Genomic DNA, 14,710 nt, shown 5'->3' on the forward strand with positions numbered 1-14,710 from the left:
AGCTAGTTGCAATACGTCACACCTTCCTTGCACTCTATAATTTTATGTTAAAGATTGACAATATTTAAGCTATTGTTGATAGTTAACTTATAAAGCAATTGGTTGGGGGAAAGTTATGAAGATAATTTTATTTCTTACAAGTTATGAGCAGCCAGTAAAAATTGAGGCTCTTAATTTATTTTGCATTTAGGGGTTCAATTATGTGATTTATTTATAGACACTGTCGTACTCATTAGTTAGAAATTTAATTGAGTTTTCTTCACATTGTTTAATGTACATTTTATGTTCTTTGTAACTGTAATAAAGGAATTGGGAATTATATTTTCAATTCAAATATTTTTTTTAAAACATATTTGGTTAAAATATATTTTTCTATCTCTATACTTTTATTGAAATTTTAATTTTTTAACGATTTAGTATTTATACCTTTAAATTAGAAAGATTTTTCATGATAAATACTAAATCATTACAAATTTTAAACTATAATAACAGAATCGTTACATGTGAAGTTCAAAATATGTTTGGGAGTGATTTTGGCATGGTTAGAAAAAATCACTTTCATTTTGAAATAGAATGTTTTTGGCAAAAGCCAAACCTAGCATAGCTAAATGGTTAAGACACCTATCTCTGATCAAAAGGTAATGAATTTGAATCATTTTCGATCATTGGGGGTGATTTCTGACTAAAAAGTTTGGTTTTTAAAATTGTTATTGTTTTAATTTTTAAATAATTAAATAAAATTACTTTCACACAATCAATTATCATTAAATTTTTTTTTTGTTAAAATCATTCCCAAGCATACGATAAATTGTTACAATTTTGCAATTTAGAAATACAGGATCGAATCATTATAAATTAAAATTCAAATACTAAATTTGGTACTTCCAATTATAGGGACAAAACAAATTGATTTTTAACCAAACATATATCGATTTTAGCATTTATATTGTGTGGGGTCTTCTTTTAATTATTATTATAATTAATATTCTTTACCGCAAAATTCAACAAGTCGTTGTAGTATAGTGGTGAGTATTCCCGCCTGTCACGCGGGTGACCCGGGTTCGATCCCCGGCAACGGCGGTTTTTTTCCACTCCAGAATTCCTTCATTTCTTTATTTTGTCGGCTACCAAACAAAGTGAAGAAATCTCAACACATACAGACACCCATTTAACATTCCAATCAAATTTACCAACGTTAGAACCCAACTTCTTTGGCACAGATGGTCGGAGCAGTCATATTTCGAAGTCGGAAAACTCCTCCGACCACCGACGCTGCTGTTTCGGTCCCGAGCGGTTTACCGACATCCGAAAAACACAAGTGGAAGGAAATTTCAAATGAGATCAGATGAGAAAGATTCATTCCTCCAGTTGTGCTTTCCATTTCTCCTTGGAGAAAAACAGCCAGCTTCTTCTTCTTCAACTATATAAGTAAAAAAGTTTGAGAGTTCATTCATGGCAGTACAGAGAAAACCAACTTTGGTTTAAACTTTTTCCATTAAGGGGAAGAATTTACAGACTGGAGTTCCAAAGTTGAACCACTCTACAACTTCATCATGCTTTAAATAAAAAAAGCTGTAAGACCAAAGACGAAAAACTGGACATTACAAGGATAATCTGCAACAACAGGATGTTGTGTAATCAAGAACTCGATGTGATCTGTTTTTTAATAAAAATTCCAACATATTTGCACTAGATATGCACTGGAAATTCCAGTTGGATCTCCACTGGTTCCTGCAAAAAAGCAGAGATTCAAGGCATAGTCAGATATTTTAAGGTTGTCGGATGTAATGAGAAGAATGGAAAAACAGAAAGAAGCAGACAAAAAAGGAAGATACATCTGCTAATGTTTATGCTTCTTTGTTTCTAGTCTTTGAAAAACAAATGCATTCAGTAACTATTTATGTTTCTCATGTCTATGATATGTTGCTAGTTACCAAGTTTGAAAAACATAAATATATCATTATAGTTTTGAATGTTTTATGTTTTAAAAAATTATTTTTAGATTAAAATACTATTTTGATATCTGTATTTGATTCATTTTGATCCCGGTAAGTATATTTTTAAGACGTTCATTTTGGTCTCTCACTTTCAACTCTCGTTCATTTTAATCATTGTATTTTCAAAACGTCTATTTTAATCCCTGTATTTTAAAAAAGTGACCAGTTTGGTCCCTCTTTGCAAGATTTTAACACAAATCTTTTACATAATACATACAGATTTATAGCTATACATCTCAAGAAATTTAGTGAGTGAAATGTCATGGTAAAATTATGATCGAAAGAAATAAGATAAAAATGAAATTTCAGAAACCAAAGTTGTCACTTAGACCAAAATGGACATTTTGAAATTACAGGGACTAAAATGAATAAAAATTGAAAATACAAAATTCAAAAAGGACATTTTTTAAAATACAGGACTAAAATAAACCAAAGCTAAAAATAGAGAAACCAAAATAGTATTTAAATAAAGCTTTCAATATTTTAATTTAAAATTTGAGATAATAATGTTACAAGGGAAAAAAAACAATTATAAAATACAATTATACGTTTTTTGTATTCTTTCTAATAAAATATAAAATGAAAAACAAACAGCAACATTATAAACGACCCCTTATCCAGAAATATGATTAGAGCTAAACTTGCAAAGGCAGCCAGATTAGCGCAGAATCTATTTAGTTCATTTACTCAAAGGCCATAATCAACAGTGGCACTATTACATAGCAACCTCAGGAGGCAAATGACCATCAAAACACAAGTACTAGAGTAAATTAATAAGCTATTTGGGGAACATTCTGAGGAATAGTTTTCTGTTTTGTTTTCAAAATTTCTACAAATTTCCATTCTACGTAAATGTTAAAGTTATTGTGCTTGAATTTACTATTTAGAATCTCATGAAGCATGTAGGTAAAAAAGGAAGTTGCCTTGAAAAGTTTAAATAATACATGTCTGATTCAGAAAAATATTACCTTGGATTCAAGTTTTTGTTGGATCTCCATGGACGCGGAATATTGTAACTTTCAGCACAATATCTTTTATATCAATCAGTTCAAAGACACAAACATCTTCTTCTTTCAAATCATTCTCCATCACAAAGTCAGCCCATCCCCTGCTTAGTTTGGTGCCAGGACCTTCACGAATGCATCGAACACGCCATTGCTTTCCGCTAGAAGTCTGAAGTGTGATGTCGCCTGAGACCCCTTTCAGATACTTCTCAGCAAATTTGGATGGTATATGCTGTCGACAACGAAACAGAGTTAATTTTTATCGCCTACTTCACATTACAGCTGAGCATCACATATGGAGTGTTTAGTTAAAGACTTACCAGATGGAACCCTCTTCTTACATAGGATTGTCTCATAACAATCCAGCAAAAAGGATTACCAGGCTTGAACTCCTCAACTCCGAAACCCATCCTAGTAATTTTATGCGGGATGCTTCCGCATTTTTTTTCGAATAATGGCTCATTGTAGTAGTCAACTACATTGAATTTTGTTGTTAAGAACCAATTTATTTTTTAGAATCTGCAAATTAGTTAAACTGTGCATTTGTAGAACTTACTTGGTTCAAGTTTTAACTTCTTTTTCCTGGCCCCTTCATCTGTTTCATCTGAGAATTGAAAGTCCACATTCTCTCTAGCTTTTGAGACCTCATCTCCATTAAACTGAATACCGATATCCCGATTTGACTTTAGTAGTTGCAACTTATCTAAATCCTTAAGTGGATGCAGGCTCTCTGTGTCAAACCAATGCATAAAGTTCTTAATGCTAGTCCCATTCAAACTGCCATGCCATTTCTGGTGATCTGGAAACTCACAAAAAGCCTTCTTGCCTGAAGAACGTGGAGAGGGATCCGGAGAACTGGATCCAAATATTTCAATTAACTTCTCATATCCAGCTTCTTTTCCAAGTGTAGCTGGGCATTGTTCGCCGTCGATTTGTTCAAAGGAAGTATTCGAAGTATTACATGGACCATTTGGAATAGCAGTTAGGTTGAATATATAAAAGTTGAAAATGGAATTCCCTTCAAATCTGAAGACCAAGAGTTGCCCAACTTGAATGCAGTGGTGTTTGACAAAATCATGCCAACCATCCTCAAACCACAAACTACGGCCACTCCTTTTCAATCCCAGAACCCATCGATAGCCATTAGGAACAACAAGAGTAACAAGATCAGAGAGATCATCTCCAAACTTCTTCGCAAATTTATTCGGAATTTTCTGTGCATATATCAATTTAATCTGTTAATAAACGTTACTAGAAACAGAAAATATCTCTATCACAAGATTTCAGATAAGGTATCTATCATGACTTAACTAAAGTGCTAACTGCTAGTATCATTATCAGAGTCAAAGAGTGAATAGCTTTAAGAAACAATGATAGATAGGATAATGGTTTTCTCACCCCGTCCAATACAAGTCAACAGCAAGCACTGTAATACTGAAGTCTCAAAAATTCTTTGGACAGCAGAAACTTCCACCCTTTTAATGGAATTTCTATGGGCAAAAATCAAAAAGAGAAAAAATAACAAAACACTACCCCCTCCAGCTTTTCAACTGTGCCTATTCAATTTAGCTAAATGAAGCTCAACAAGTCTGACAAGAAATTCAATTACCCACTTAAATGGTTAGCCTAAAGTGAAAACAAGGGTCCCCGCCGTCATCATGTAAAGACAGAGATTGGAAAAAGGTGATCACTCGAGGCCAATTAGAAAAGAAAAGATCAATAAACGCGAAGAAACTCAAGCTGCAAAAAATTAAGAGCCGATAATTCACAGCCCAAATCATATTCTCGGCCATTGATGTTCAATCTGCGGCTTCCAGTTTGTTCGCTCAGCCGCTTCAATTCCTTCTCTCTCTGTATGGAGCAACAGAACTTGGTTTTAGGTCTCTCGTCCCTTCAATCTTCCAAAACAATCCAACGGCTCTATCATAAAAAAATTGCAGACGAAAAACAGCTAAGAATCTAATCAAAAGGCATTTTCTCTCAATTTCTTCAACACCCACAAGCAATCCACGATTCTATCACTCCTCTGTCTGAGCAGACAAGAAAAAAAAATAAGCTAAGAAACGATTGATCACTGATCTCGAGACAGCAAAGAAGATGAAAAATCAGTCTACATTTCTCTTCAACAAAACCGATTCTGGGTTCCATTCGTTACCCTTTTCCCCATAAGAAAAACCAAAGTGAAATTCATACAGAAAAAAATAAAGAAAACGAAACACCGGCGGTATCTACAATGACCCATTGTTACCAGCTTCTTGTCTTGGAGAATGGAGGGCACCACCAGCTTGTAGAAGAGGCCAGCCCTCCTCGCCGGAGAGCTTTCGTGGAACGATTGAGCGCCCTCTGGCTCGTTTGACTCCGCCATGGCTGTAACACAGTTCTCCATGGGAATTTTAGCAGACCCTTATTCAATTTCCATTGATTTCTGGCAAAAAGCTTGGACCCAAAACCCCGCGCTGTGTGCGCGACAGAGAGAGAGAGAAGAGAGAGAGAGAAGAGAGAGAAAGAGGCTCAAAAAACTATTCTCCCGAGTGTACAATTGGGCCCACGTAGGCAAAAACCAATAGAAAATTGACACGTTGGTCTTGTGGGACCATTGGCTTAAATTAATTACCTAAACTAGAAATTATAAAAGGAAAGGGGATTTGCATATAAACAATATATATACCACACACTAGATAGAAGTATATTAATTTGTGTCACATTTCATTTAGGTTTAATTTAGTTTTTGTGGTTTTAACTTAATTTTAATCTTTTAATTAATTTATCAATAGTAGGTGGGATGGGATGAGGATTTGTTCGTGTGACTAGAAAGTATGTCTTAACTAGTTAAACTAACCTACATCTAAAAATAATAGTTGTTGAAAGGTCTTTTTTAACGGCTTATACTTATTATGTACTATATGTGATAGAATGGACGGGAGAAGAAAATTATAAAGAAAAAAAAAATTGAATGAGGACATAGGTTGCAAGTTTTTGAAACTTCTCTTTATGAAAATATTATTTTACCTTAGGGGCTCTATTGTAGAGAGTGTCTGCTTATGTTAGCCGAGAAAAGAGTGAGACGTGAAAAGAAGACGGGAGAGGGGAGACTTCAAACAAGTAATAGAAGAGAGGTGAGACCGTGACTTTCAAGTTAAAGATTTTTAAAGGTTTCAATTTATTCCTTGTAGTTTTGGTTTAGCTTTAATTTGGTTGAACTTTACAAATTATTACTAAGATATTGTCTTTTCCTTACCTATTTTCTCATTTTTAACTCAATTCTAAATTTTAATAAGTCGATTGATATAGTTAATCAAACAGAAAATATTAACTTGTCGATACAACAGTAATAAAAAAAAGTGTCACTTAATCAATATGATAATGAGAATGATATGTAAGATCTAAACTAAATCCTAAAGATCAAATTGAAAATTTTTAAATATTAGGGAACAAATTTTTCATAATCTTATTCCAAAAATAATAATAATAATAATAATTCATTTATTTACAATTACTTTTTATTATTTAATATCATTAATATACTGGAAAAGGAGTTACGGAACTTTAAAACTAGAATAAAAGAAGTTTACAATTATTGTGTATCTATACAATAATTACGGAAAATAAAACTGACCGAATGATTATAAAAATTATAGAAAAAATAAAAATAATTATAATTACGGAAAGTAAGAAAAGTTTTAAGGTAAAAAAAAAAGAATAAAGAGGAGTGATTAAATAGAAGATAAAGATGAGGATTGATTTGTAATTATTATATACTATATTACCAATATTCCGCTACTTAAAACACTTAAAATATATATGCGAATATTAGAATCGAACTAGTTAGATGATGTCTACTAAAAGGATTTTAACCATCGAAATTTGAGTGAAGAAAAAATGATAGAGTGATGACAAGTCACGGGTATCAAATTTAAGTGTTAAATTTTGTAGGTCTCAAAAATTAAGGTCCAATAATTTTTATTAATCAAAATCAAATTTATTTTGAAGAAATTAGGGACCAAAAAAAGATTAATGTGTTGGATTTGCATGGATGAAATCAGACAAATTCCCTTTTGTGTTGGGATTAACCTTTTTATCGTATTATTGTTAAAAGAATTCAAATATCAGGTTGGTCCCCCAATCACTGCACGCCACGTGTCCTTAGTCTTTAATTTTCTAAAATGAGTCATTTTTTCACATTTTTTTTAGTTTTTTCAAGAGAATATATCAGTGTGGGGAAAAGTATATAGAAATTGAATTTATAGCCTTTTTTGTATTAATTATTCTTGAATTTATTATACTCTGTTTTGTTAAGTGGGTGAAAATAAAATAGGTTGTAAAGAATTTAGTACTTGATTACTTTATTGTGATGATCGTTGAATTGAATTTGTAGATTCTTTATTATAGATTGAAATATTATAAATTGTTTATAAATTCGAAATTTACACCTTAGAGCTTTTTGAAAAGTTGATAAATTAACATACATAATTAAAGTGTGGTTACTTATTGTAAATTAAATTATATAAAAAAAAACTTTTATAAAGTTAAAACCCTAATTTTCTCCTCCAGCATACATACCGATGCAACGGTTAATTTGATTATGAACCAACACAATCATAAAGCAATAATAAGATAAAATTATGAATTGTGTTTCTAAAGTTGATTTAATCTCTAATATTTAAAATGTTTCAATTTTACCATTAAACCATCTGCTAATAAATCCATCTCTCATATAAATTTACAATAAACTTAAAAGGAAAATGATGAACCTCACTTGTTTTTTTTTTCTTATAATTTAAATTTGCAATAAACTCCACCCAACTAATTTAATTTTAACATCTTAATTCAAATCTCCTAAAACTTCAATCAAATCTCACCCTAGGAAAATAAGATTAAAAGACACAAGTTAAATAATAGAGACTAATTAGGACATTAATCAAAAAAATGAGGCACACAAAAGTCAACTGATTCATTCTGATGATTTAACATTATATGAAAGATTCAAAAAGAAAAATAAAAAAATAATCTATAAATTTTGACAAAGCAATGGAATACAACTACATAGCACAATTTATCACCATTGCTTGATTTTTTGAACAAGAAACGAACTTTTCATTGACTTAATGAAAAGGAACAAAAAATTATTCAAAGATACAAACCCTTGAAACCTATCCTAATATCTAGCCTTAGCAACCGATATCGTGATTGCTAGTACTTGGGTCAATCTGAGCCATAACAAGATCTTTCACAATTCAAAGGAGAACAAGTAGAATTGCGATCTATGGGAGTTAGATTTATGTAACAAGAGAAAGAGAGATATATAATTCCTTACCTAGAAAAAGAAATGGCCATGAGATTGTTTGATAGCTTCTAGCCCTATTTCTAGAAGTCCTTTGAACTCGCTCGCCTAGTAACACGACAGTTGTATTGTAAAGGTTTGTGTTTGTCGTAGCCACATAAGCTAAGACATGGGCATAGCTAGGTGCAACTATCTCACAGACTATCAATATGAAACGCAAAAGAAAATGACCTCCTGCTTTGGTACTAACTACTATCTCAATAATCAAATACTGAAAAATAAAAGTAAATTTAATCATTTAAAGCTAAAACAAACACATGCTGATGTTCTCGTCTTGACTGATATCAACAAAAATTTGAAAATCTATTTACAACTAAAGTCAATACAGCTTTGATATTTGAACTCTAAATGTATCCTTTTTCAACTTAAGTCAACCTGGAGAGATTATAAACATTAAACAACAGCTAATTCCACAAGAAGAGATCAGAAGCAACAGGCTACAGCAGAAAAAATGACAGAGATATGTGATATGATTGGGTAACCTGGAAATATATTGTCGACCACTAATTTCTGATCAGCTTAATTTGGGTAACGCTTCGCAGCGGAGGCGGATTCATCATGCTGGCAGGATTTGGGTTTACCAGTCGTCCAGCATCTTCAATGACACGAAACATGGTAACTTTGAGCACAATTTCTCTCATCCTGAGAAGCTCAAACACACAAACGTCGCCCTCCCCCAGATTATTCTCCAGGCAAAATTCATACCATCCCTGACTTAACTTGGCTCTACCAACTTTATAAAGACATCGGACCGGCCACTGTCTCCCATCAGGTGTCTGAAGTTTGATGAATCCTGAAACCCCACTTAGATTCTTTTCAGCAAAGCAAGATGGCAAATACTGTAAAAGTAGAGAGTGCAGACTACCATGTTAGTGCTCACATAATTCAATTATCAAACTTATATATAACAGTATCCCAAATACCTTACCATTATACAACCTCTGTATAGATAAGATGGTCGCAAGACGACCCTGCAGAAAGGATTAGCGGGCTCGAAAGCTTTTGCAGCATTGATAGCTCTTTCTCTCTCTTCTGCTGTCACGGTTCTCTTTCGAGCAGAGGCACTTTCATAAAATCTAAAGCGAATGTCTCCTAAATCTTCACTATGAGTAGATGGATGGTGCTCGCCTGCAGGTCATAAAATAATGAGTAAGCTAATTCAAAGATTTACGTTGCTAAAACATGAAAAGATGGGACAGGAGCTTACTAGAATCAATTTTTCGCTTTTTGCTTCCACTTTTTTTAACTCTGTGTACATCATCACCCAGATTCTGAAATCTCACCTCATCTGCAGATTTTTTAACCTCCACAGCACTAAACTGAACCCCAATATCTCGAGTAGATAAATATTCGGCCTGCAACGTACTTGCAGCTTTTGATTGGTGCAGATTCCATTCATCACCAAATAGCTTGTTTCGCAAAGAACCAGAATTCATGGACTGATTGGAAGGAATGCCTTCAGGAATGTCATAATCCTCCATTTCTTCGAAGATTCGGTTTTGAATGCTGTAATTATTCCTTTGGTTACCACCGAGAGCAGCAGATTGGTAGTTTATTTCAGATGTATTAAGATTAAACATAAAAACACAGAACGATGAGTTTCCCTCATATCTGAATACTAAGAAATACCCAACCCGTATAGAGTAATGCTCAAGAAATCCATGCCAACCATCTTCAAACCAAAATTTATTATCGGCTTTCCTCAACCCCACGCGCCAAACATGGCCGTCAGGAACAGTAAGTGTTGCAACAGCAGAAAGCTCATCCCTGATCATCCTGAGAAAAGTATCTGGGATTCTCTGCAAAAAGTATTGAATATAAAAACTTAGCTCCATCCCAACAAATAGAACACATCCGACAAGATGACTGCAGCGATACAACCATTCAACAAACAAAAATCAAAGGTAAGTGTTGCCTTATTGAAAAGGAAAATGGTAGAAGTAGAATGCTCATTTATGATTAAGAAACAAGGGGATTCTATACAGTGGCTAGTACAATGTGCGATACATTCTTAGCCAACAGAATAAATATTTTTCATAAGAGACAGATAAATTGTGTAACATGATGAACATGGACCAGGTAAAGCCAAATAAAAACAAATAATACCACAGACTATGTTATAGATAACAAATAATCCAAAATCAGTAAGCTATCATGACTTGCAGCAAGAATAGCAAAAGGTAACATGATGTACAGCAATAATATCAATACAACAGAAAGAATACGAAGTTCATTCACTTTTGTCAAGATTCCAACACTAAACTGGACTAGTCCAGCACTAAGAAACAATGGAAAGATATGGTGGTACTTGTTAGCAAAAAAGTAAGTTGACAAATGGATGCTGTGAAGAATAAATATATGGATCACTTATCTGCATAATTAGCGGTCAACAAGATATTTTGAGAGAATATTTGTAAACGAAAACATAATTCTAACTGATTTAACATATATAATATCTCACAGGCTCAGCTTAGCCTGCAACATTGGTCATTGTACTTCGAAGGTTTTTCTGAGCACTTAGCATATCATTTAAAACCTCAAAAATTGAAATGGATCAGTGAAAGAGGAATCAAAATCTATTCTATGATTAGCACGTAACAATGTTTTATTATTCAAATTAGAACAAATCTAAGAATACTTTCCCTAAGAAGCATGAGCTTGAAGGGCAGAGGTCTAAAATTGAGAACGTTCAGTCCAAAGCCCTCACAAAATTGGGGTTTTTCTTCCAAGTGATCTTCAGCTGACGGAAACATAACCTGCCCAATCGTGAACTAAGAAGGAGACCATTTTGTAAGCACAGCAAATGCATCCCCATAGACTGCTAAAACTAACAAACAGAATATTCCCAGCCTATGTGATATATTCATCTACTTCATGTTTTCCTACGAACCAAAAAAATAATTTGAGAACATGACTAATAGGCTTAAACAATGAAAACTTTCAGCTCTAAGTTCAATTATATGCCTATAGCAGACTGACAGACAAAAAAATGAGCAATTTTGAGTCTGACCTTCGATTGATCAAAACTAAGAAACATAGAAGTAAATCGTTAAGAAAATCGAGTATATCCCGATATCTCTTCCGTTGTTCCCTGATTAAACAAAACATAGATATCGAGTTTTAGCTTTATTCCTTCAGGAAATTCGTTGTAAACAAAATAACTATGCACGAGATGTTACAAAGAGCAAATTTTGAAAATGAACAGGAAAAACAAGCAAGGGGAAGCAAAACCCAGATGAAAAGTAAACAGAAAAGAATCAAAAGGGTACCAATTTCCTAGCTTGGATAGTGGATGAGAGAATCAGCTTATGGAAATAAGGGCGCGGCATTTTCCTTTTGAAACCGCCCGTTCGGAAAGCTGAAAAATCAGTCATTCAGCATAACGATGCAAAAACCCTTGTGTGTCTGAATCCAAACAATCGGCCGAACTCCGGCGGATTTCTCTCTTTCTCTCTCTCTCTTTTTCCTCAATCACCGCCGTGTGAAGCTCTGTCTATGAGCTTTCAGATCTACTTCGCCCCCTCTTCCACTGATTCTTCTTCTGGCAGTCAAATTCCGTTTCTTCAAATTAATAATTAAAACTAAAAAAAAAAAGGGGAAAAAAAGGAATTAAAGAGAAAAGGGAAAAGAAAACTCAACTTGACCTAAAAGTTGAACCAGCCGATGGAGGGGGCTGGCCCATGGTGACTCATCGCGAGTCGGATCGATTTGACTCGGGTTTTGACTCGTTTCCACTCGCCCGTTTCGACTCGTTATTACTTTTTATTCCTATTATTAGGAACATTCCAAATTTTGCCCTAACTTTTGTAAGAGTTGGTATCTTTCCTGTCATAACCCTTTATTTTATTTATTTTTTTAGTTTAAATTCTATTTTAGCAATCTTTTAAATATTCTTATAAGTTTAATCCTTTTTTTTAGAGTAGATGTGGAGATTTAAACTGGTGATTTAAATGAGTAAATGTATTTATCGTTGAGCTATATGTTGGCATATTAAATTTAGCTTAAATAATAGTAAAATTATTACGTAACAAAATATTTTATAAAAATGACACGTATACACATTATTTCTTTGTATAATTAGAAGCTATTTTTTGCGTGAAGAATATTTGCTTGTAGAAGCACTGCGTTGTGGTGGTTTCATTATTAGAACGCTACTTTGAACGACCATATAATATAATTGTTTCTTCTCTTAATCCCAATGCATCAAAATCTTATCTTCTTCTTTATAATTTTTGATATCCCAATCGATAGCATAGTCTTCGTAAGAAATCCTTCTCATGGTTTATTTTTTAGCGAGATCCATTCACATCAAACATAGTGATTTTCAATTCATGCCCTACGTTATTTGTCACCTTTTCAACTTCGCTTTGTGACCACTATTTTGAATAAAAACTCACTATATATAGAGATCCAAAACGTTTAATATATCATGCACGTTATAATCCACATGGGAGATGCGTAGTTGATTTCTTTAGTGTCTTTTCCAGTTTTGATACAGATAACTAATGTGTTAGTGATCTTGGAACACGAGCATTCTATAATCAAATCGTTAAGGATATGTTTGAAAGTAATTGCAGATGGTTTAATTAAATTACATACCTTTTTCTATTTTCAATATAACGTTGTTTTTAAAATAGTAATGTTTGATATTTGTATAGTGTTCCAAGGTCAAGAATATTCTTTAAACGGTAAAATAATTTTGAATCATTCTCTAGACATAGGGAGGTTAAAATTGTATTACAATATTTTCTTTAGATTGTTATATCTTAAAATGGGTAAACCAGTAAAAGGTTAGCGTACACGTTAAAAGAATTTATACCACATGTATAGGACTACAAAATATGTATATGTTTTATATTTATTGGACGCACACAAAAAGTAATTTTTTAAACATTCTTTTAGACTATCCGAAGTTAAAAATTACAATATCTTTTTTAAATTCTAAGGTGGAGATTGTAATATTTTTCTCAGCTTAAGATATAATTTAATGAAATTAAAAGTTTAGAGAAAAGTTTAGATGCTCACTTAAAGTCCGGAATGAAATTGAAAGTTTAAAGAAAAATTAATATAAAAATTGATCATTTTAACATTATATTAGGTATATTGATAACCAATTGTATTAATGATATAGAAATGGTATGTCAATGATAATATTTTATATTTAGGTATTGTTATATACTTTATTAATGATAGAAAAATGGTAAACAATTGCACAAATGATATCCGAGAGAAAGAATTACTTCTCGTAAATTATTAGTTCATATAATAAATTCGTAAATATAGCAACTAACTTTTCCAGCCATTATAATTTTCCTATATTTAGAATTTTGTTTTAGTCTCTGATTTTGTATTTAAAAAAAAACTAGTTCATTCTTTGTTATTAATTTTCATTAATAATTTAATTTAAGATTTTGGAATTGTTTCGGAAATTCAATATCCAATTCAAATTCCTGTATTTTCAAATAGTGTTTACATAAATTCCATATTTATCACATAATTGAATAAAATATAGGATATCTTAATGGATAGCGAAAACATTTTCCGCTTTTGGTTTTACAAAGAATTTTTTAAATTAGATTTTCGATTTTCTTGTTATTCCAAAAATTAATGTACCTTATATCAGGAGAGTTACAAATATGACAAATATTTAGTAAAATTAGCAAAATAGCAATCACATTCCGTTTTTTCAAATCTAGCACTTAGGTTAAAATTATCCAAATGATACATCTATAATATATATATGTTATACATCTGATATAATACTGATATTAGTATCTGATATACTTGATATACTACTGATATAAGTGAAAATTTGTGTTATATTTGAAATTTTAAAAAATAGCTGACATATTTTTAAATACATAAAAGACTTGGGCTGCAATCCCAATTTTTCTAATATATTTATATCAAGAAATTTTCACATTTTTATAAAATTGCTCATTTTAAAAGTAGAACCAATTTTTTTTTTTGCCGCCCTAAGATGGTTTATCAAAAAGAAAACTAAGCAGTAAGCTAAAAGAAAAAAAAACCAACATATGATTTATCGAAAATTAAGCAGTAGCACGTCAAAGCGAGCATAATTCAGTAGTAATTAACATCTAATTAAGAGGTTGTAAGTTCGATCCCCCACCCCACATGTTATATTAAAAAAAAAACCTAAGTATCATAAGTGCATTGGTCACATAGGACTTGAAGTACCTGCTCGTGTCCTATCAGTCAATTCTGTAGTTGAGTCGTAGAATAAATAATTCATAAAGAATTATTGAATGAAACAAAATTAAAATAAATATAATTATATCTAATTTTTATAATGAGTAAAAAAAATAGATTTAAAATTAATAAAAAATTCGAGTGGGTTCAATAATATA

The 14,710-nt window shown here is 32.1% G+C and overlaps 2 protein-coding genes and 1 non-coding gene across 4 annotated transcripts; 1 reads left to right on the forward strand and 2 right to left on the reverse strand.

The window, feature by feature from the left end:
* The first annotated feature begins 1,008 nt into the window (after positions 1-1,008).
* TRNAD-GUC (transfer RNA aspartic acid (anticodon GUC)) lies at positions 1,009-1,080 on the forward strand. The gene has a single exon. It is a non-coding gene; the product is annotated as a tRNA-Asp (tRNA).
* A 379-nt stretch (positions 1,081-1,459) lies between these two features.
* Positions 1,460-5,490, reverse strand: LOC111017240 (B3 domain-containing transcription factor VRN1). Its single transcript, XM_022292938.2, has 5 exons — positions 5,250-5,490; positions 3,558-4,215; positions 3,322-3,476; positions 2,966-3,233; positions 1,460-1,731 (listed from the first exon to the last, which is right to left on the reverse strand). Exons 1-4 carry the CDS (start codon positions 5,385-5,387, stop codon positions 2,973-2,975), a joined length of 1,212 nt encoding a protein of 403 aa, XP_022148630.1. The 5' UTR covers positions 5,388-5,490; the 3' UTR covers positions 1,460-1,731; positions 2,966-2,972.
* Positions 5,491-8,551: 3,061 nt separating this feature from the next.
* On the reverse strand, positions 8,552-11,938 carry LOC111017227 (B3 domain-containing transcription factor VRN1). Of its 2 annotated transcripts, XM_022292918.2 has the most exons (5): positions 11,612-11,938; positions 11,353-11,433; positions 9,550-10,141; positions 9,271-9,470; positions 8,552-9,181 (listed from the first exon to the last, which is right to left on the reverse strand). In XM_022292918.2, exons 2-5 carry the CDS (start codon positions 11,377-11,379, stop codon positions 8,846-8,848), a joined length of 1,155 nt encoding a protein of 384 aa, XP_022148610.1. In that variant the 5' UTR covers positions 11,380-11,433; positions 11,612-11,938; the 3' UTR covers positions 8,552-8,845. The 2 variants fall into 2 exon arrangements, with proteins under 2 accessions (XP_022148610.1, XP_022148609.1); XM_022292917.2 differs by lacking the exon at positions 11,353-11,433 and having other exon boundaries at positions 11,612-11,936.
* Between the last annotated feature and the right edge of the window lie 2,772 nt (positions 11,939-14,710).

This window comes from Momordica charantia, assembly GCF_013281855.1.
Source record: "Momordica charantia cultivar OHB3-1 chromosome 2 unlocalized genomic scaffold, Mcharantia_2.0 BLBB01000002.1, whole genome shotgun sequence".
Classification (NCBI taxonomy): domain Eukaryota; kingdom Viridiplantae; phylum Streptophyta; class Magnoliopsida; order Cucurbitales; family Cucurbitaceae; genus Momordica; species Momordica charantia.